At 55.3% G+C, this 5,499-nt stretch overlaps 1 protein-coding gene across 1 annotated transcript in view; it reads left to right on the top strand.

Moving 5' to 3' along the window:
• Positions 1-4,274, top strand: part of LOC102379237 (galactoside 2-alpha-L-fucosyltransferase 2-like) — a 9,195-nt gene extending 4,921 nt beyond the window's left edge. Inside the window, exon 2 of the mRNA XM_025196727.1 lies at positions 1,695-4,274. Coding sequence (XP_025052512.1) covers positions 1,728-2,750 — 1,023 coding nt within the window. The 5' untranslated portion in view covers positions 1,695-1,727 and the 3' untranslated portion in view covers positions 2,751-4,274. The remainder of the gene's footprint in view (positions 1-1,694) is intronic.
• Positions 4,275-5,499: the final 1,225 nt, after the last annotated feature.

Genomic DNA, 5,499 nt, shown 5'->3' with positions numbered 1-5,499 from the left:
TTGCTCGGCTGGTGTTTGCCCCCGAAAACAGCCGCGGCCACTTCTGGAAATGGCTGCAGCGATTGGCTGCAGCAATCAGCCCTTGCAGGATTGCCCAGGGTGGACACCCCCCCCCGGGTCCACAGGATGGCCCATGAGGGACCTGACCCCCGGTCAGCAGGACTGGTCGCATGGGGGGCACATGCCCCCCCCCGACTAAGGCAGCACCAGTCGCTCATGCAAGAAGGATTTCTGGCTATAATTCCAGCCCAAAATCCGGTCCCTTATTTGGGTCCATATACTTAGCATAGTGGCTGGGGTACTGTCAGTTGGCAGCCTGGCATGGCCAAACCATGCCTTTATTAGGTTTAGATTAGCTTTGAAAAAGGAACTGGGAATAAGGAACCAACATCAGCCTCATCTCCCCTGTCAGGGTTAGGATAGAATCCAGGTGTCCTGGCTCCCAGTTTCAAAGTTCTGCCTCCCTCCTTCCTCACACCAAGCCTGGCAGGGTAAGGACCTGGGGGAATCCTTGTCCCAGCAGATCCTTTATCCCTCCCCCACCCCTGGGTGTCAGTCACCTGAGGCCTGGGGAGGATGTGAGGGAAGTTATGGAAACGGGAGGCTCCTCCCTAGTTTGCTCCTGCGGCGATATGGCTGAGGGCAGGCAAAACCTGGGGGCATCTGAACCCCAAGCCTCTGGGCTTGGGCCTGCACATAGGATGCTTGCCAAATAACTTTGGAAATATCTGAAGCTGTTGGTGGAGGTGGAGGATGTTTGCAGGTTGTAGGACCACTTATGGTTCTGAACTAACTCTCAGATTTGGACTTGATTTGGCTTGGAACATGACAAATTTCATTTAAAAAAAAAGGGATGTGGAAGAAGGGCCAGAAAGCAACTTGACCAGAACCCAGGTGTGCTTCCACCCCGGATACTGCTTGCCTCCCAGTAACTATTTCCTTGCCAGAGGGGAGAAGCAATCTGTCCCCTGAGCTCCTGGGTTCTATCTCAGCTCTGGGAGGGGAGTGAGATCTGGTGATTTAAAGCAGGGGGTGCTGGGAGCCCAGATGACTGAGTTCTCTCCCAGCTTTGGGAGAAGAGTGGGGGCTGGTGGGTTAGAGCAGTGGAGCAATGTCCAGCCCCATGCATTGCCAGTGTGTACTCTGAATAACCCTCAGCTACTACCTCTTCTGTGATTTGGCCTGAACTTGTTCCCCAGCACCAGCTGCTGCCAGCTCTGACAGACCCTCACCAGGCTCAGGGTGCCTCTGGGGTACACAGGGGGCAAAGCAGCCAGGAACCTGGGCATGGAACCTCTCACCTGTCTGGCAGGAGACAGCTGATACCTGCAGCTGGTACTGAAGCCATGAGCACAGTCAGGGGGAGCCCAGGGTGGAGCTGGTACGGGGCTGTAGGTTGGGAGCAAGGGGCACCAGTAGCCCAGATTGTGGCTGCAGATCTGAAGGGGGGATACCAGCAGTGCCAGGATGGGAGAGGGGGCCTGTTGCTCTCACTGGTCTACCCATGACCTATCCCCTGTGGTTGGTGCTTGGCTGAAGGGGCTGATCTGGGGATCAGGTTTAGGCCTTGTGGTAGAACCAGACTCCAGATTCATCCACACACCCTCTCCTCACCCTGGGTCCAGGCTCTTGTTTCCTATCACCCCCATTTCCCTCTTCCATCTTCTCTCCATTACCCTATTTCCTCCCCACAGACTGGGACCTCACTGCATCTGTCATACAGCATCATGAACTTCCTGCTCTCCCGCATCTCTGGCAAAGTCCATTACCTGTTGCTGATCATCACCACCACCTCCACCATCATTCACTTCAACGCCCGCACCAGCAGCCCAAAGCATCAGTTCCTGTCCCCCAACACCACCACCCAGCTGCTCCTCACAGCCACCCCTACCCCAAACGAGGGTATATGGACGGTCAACTCCATTGGGCGCCTGGGGAACCAGATGGGGGAGTATGCCACCCTCTATGCTCTGGCCAAAATGAATGGGCGCCAGGCCTGCATCCTCCCAGAGATGCACCAACATCTGGCACCCCTTTTCCGCATCACCCTGCCCGTGCTCCCTACAGACGTGGTCCAAAAGGTCCCGTGGAGGAACTATTGGCTCCACGACTGGATGTCAGAAGAGTACAGGCACATCCCGGACAAGTATGTGCGGCTCACAGGCTACCCATGCTCCTGGACCTTCTACCACCACCTCCGGGATGAGATCCTACAGGAGTTCTCCTTTCATGACCACGTGCGGGACGAGGCCAACCAGTATCTAGCCAGGCTGCGTGGCCAGCGCCGCAATGTGACCTACGTGGGCATCCATGTGCGCAGGGGGGACTACGTCCATGTGATGCCCCAAGTGTGGAAGGGGGTGGTGGCTGACAGGGCTTACCTAGAGAAGGCCATGGGCTACTTCCGGGCCAAGTATGAGGAGCCGGTCTTCGTGGTGACCAGCAATGGGATGGACTGGTGCCGGAAAAACATCGATGCTTCAAGGGGGGATGTGCACTTCTCTGGGGACGGGAGGGAGTCATCCCCAGGCAGGGATTTCGCATTGCTGGCCCATTGCAACCACACAATCATGACCATTGGGACCTTTGGCATCTGGGCTGCCTACCTGGCCAGAGGGGAGACCATCTACTTGGCCAACTACACCCTGCCTGACTCCCCATTCCTCAAAATCTTCAAGCCCTCAGCCGCCTTCCTGCCTGAGTGGATCGGGATCAATGCAGAACTCTCCCCCCTGATGAAGGGCCACTAGGACACACCTTATAGACCTGGCAAGGCCAAGGGCACTGGCTGTTCTTGACAGGATTTGGGGCTGGAGTGGCCTGCATGGGTGGCCTGCATGGGGTAGAGGATGTTCCATGTTATCAGCCTCTTGGGAGCGCCCATAGCAGCTTGCTCTCAGGCCTTGGGCACCCAAGGGTGAGGCTGGGCTAACAGGGACACAGGCCAAGTGAAGCAGACACATGGGCTCTCAAAACCTGGGGAGAGAGATGCCAGGGAAGGAACCAGCCACTACCCAAGAGGCTGGGTGAGGGCTCAGTCGCTCGTCTCCTGGTACTACATAAACAAGGCAGATGCCAGCACAAGAGTCTCCAGAGGCTTTCTGGCTGCTTGGAGAAGCTGGGGAAGGGTTTTTTTAGCTGTGAAGACCTGGTGAAACCCAACTTTGCCCCCACCATGGGCTTCACATGTGCCCCTGTGACAAGGGGTGGTGGTGGTGACATGGGGTCCCAATGGGCCAAGCTCTCGCCTCCATTAGATGGGAGCGATCAGGGGTGTGGGGAGACCTTGTTCTACCCATGCCAGATCTGGGAATCACCATAGACAGTCTACTTAAAACATCAACTCAGTGCTCTGCAGCTATCAAAAAAGCAAACAAAAGGCTTGGGATTATTAAGGGGATTGGAAAACAAAATTGAAAGCATCATCAGGCCCCTTTATAAAGCCACATGCGTCCCACCTTAAATATTGTGCCCAGTTCTGGTCCCTGCACCTAAAAAACGATCTAGAAGAGCTAGAGAAGGTCCAGAGAAGGGCAACAAGGATGATGGGTGGTATGGAGGGGCTCCCATCTGAGACAAGGCTAAAGAGGCCAAGCCTATTTGGCTTAGAAAAAGAGATGCTTGAGGAGGGATATGGGAAGAGTTTACAAGTTACTAAATGGTGAAGAGAAAGTAAACAGATTTGTTATTTACTCATCAGACATGTCACAGAATGAAGTTACTGGGCTGCAAGTTTAAAACTAGCACAGGGAAGTTCTTTTCCAAACTTTACTCAGGTTTGGAACTTATTGCCACCAGAGGCTGTGGAAGCTGACAGCTCAGCCAGAATCAAAAAAAGGACTGGACGAACCTGTGGAGGAAAGGGGAAGGGGTAGCTATTGAGCACTGAAGTAAGGGGCACGACCTCTGAATCAGAACCTCCTGGACCTGAAGTGCTGGAGGCTGCAAGCGAGAGGAAGTGGGAAAAACCCTGGTCATGCCCTGGTCACCCTGTTTCAGCATCTGCTCTCTGCCACTGTGCAACAGGAGACCTAGCACGATGGATCTATGGTCTGACCCACTAAATGGCAGCTCTTATGTTCACCAAAGAGCTGGGTAATAACCAAGGCCACACAGGCTCTTGAGACACCCCCAGGACAGAGGTTGGGGGCAGGTGTCTGTATGCTCTGTGGATGGAAGGCTTCAGTTCCATATCACTAAGGTGGGGTCCACAATGCCCAGGACACAGGAGGATCCTGGTTGATTCACTCCCGGGACAGGAAGCCCATCACAAGCTGTCTGCTCTCCCCCTACTCAGGCCCCTGGGCTGTGGGGTGAATGACCAGAGGCTGGGGGCTTTCAGATTAAAGCTGGGACAGGACACCTTGATTCTGTTCCATCTCTGGGAGAGGAGAGGGGAGTCCAGTGAGTTACAGCAAGGATCTGGAATTCAGAACAGCCAGGGATACAGGTTGGGAGTGGGTTTCAGGCACATTAAGCCAGTCTGGGATGGCAAGGGTTGAGGATAAACTGGCAGACAGAGTGATGGACACAGGAGCCAGCAGAGGCAATAGGCCCCAGCTAGGAGGGAGCAGGCCAAAGATAATGGCTTGATGAAGGGTGGAGGGACTTTCTCCTACCTACCTCCAGGATACAGGGCTGGATTTAAGGCATGATGGGGAAAGGGGACAGATAGGGGTCCCCGAGGCGATTGGGAGGCAGGGATACCATGCAGAAGCCTTCAGTGGAGTCTCTGGCACCCTCAGGGGTGTGTGAAGGCCTTAGAAACAGCACCACCTCCTCCCGCGAGGTAAGTACATGTGAAACCCATTGTACAGACATGGAAACTGAGGCACAAGAAGCCACTCAGCCCAGGCCAGAGGCAGGGAAAGGACTGAGGTATGCTGGGATCCTAGCTCTCCTACCACAGTACAACCCCACTCCCCTCTCAGGACTGGGGAGAAAACCCAGGTGACCAGGACCCAGCGCCCACACCACAAATCTGCTGCCCTTGTAACCCAGAGTAACGGGATGTGCCCTAGGAGGGCTGCAATGCAGGTAAGACCAAATAGGAAGGCAGATCAGAGCCCCTCTTCTGCAATGAGGGAGACTTACTAGAAGGGCTGGCGTCGGCTCAGCAGGGTGGATAGGGTCATTGCAGGGGTGAGCGGTTCTGCTGGGCATCTTGTGGGGCCGGCCTGCCCCACCGCAGTCCACTTCCAGGCCCAGGACAGAACACCCTGCATGGGTCCTGACACACAGCATGGCTGCTCTAACCCACCAGCCTTATACCACCCGCCCCGCCCCCCCACCAGCTCCAACCCACTCAGTGCTCCCAGCTCAAAAGCAACCCAGCTTCTCAGTTAAAAAAAAAAGGCTTTATTCCAATGTGAGACACTCAGAAGGGCTTCAGAGTCTGTCTGTCCTCATCCCTCCCTTCTCCCCCCACCCTGAAATCACAGTTTCTGGGGCTCTGACCCCCCCCCTCCCCAGAGCTGGGCGCATTCTTCACCCACAAGC

This window comes from Alligator sinensis, unplaced genomic scaffold (genome assembly GCF_000455745.1).
Source record: "Alligator sinensis unplaced genomic scaffold, ASM45574v1 scaffold647_2, whole genome shotgun sequence".
Taxonomy (NCBI): domain Eukaryota; kingdom Metazoa; phylum Chordata; order Crocodylia; family Alligatoridae; genus Alligator; species Alligator sinensis.
The sequence above is the reverse complement of the archived record's forward strand: the minus strand, read 5'-3'. Positions and strand labels throughout refer to the sequence as shown.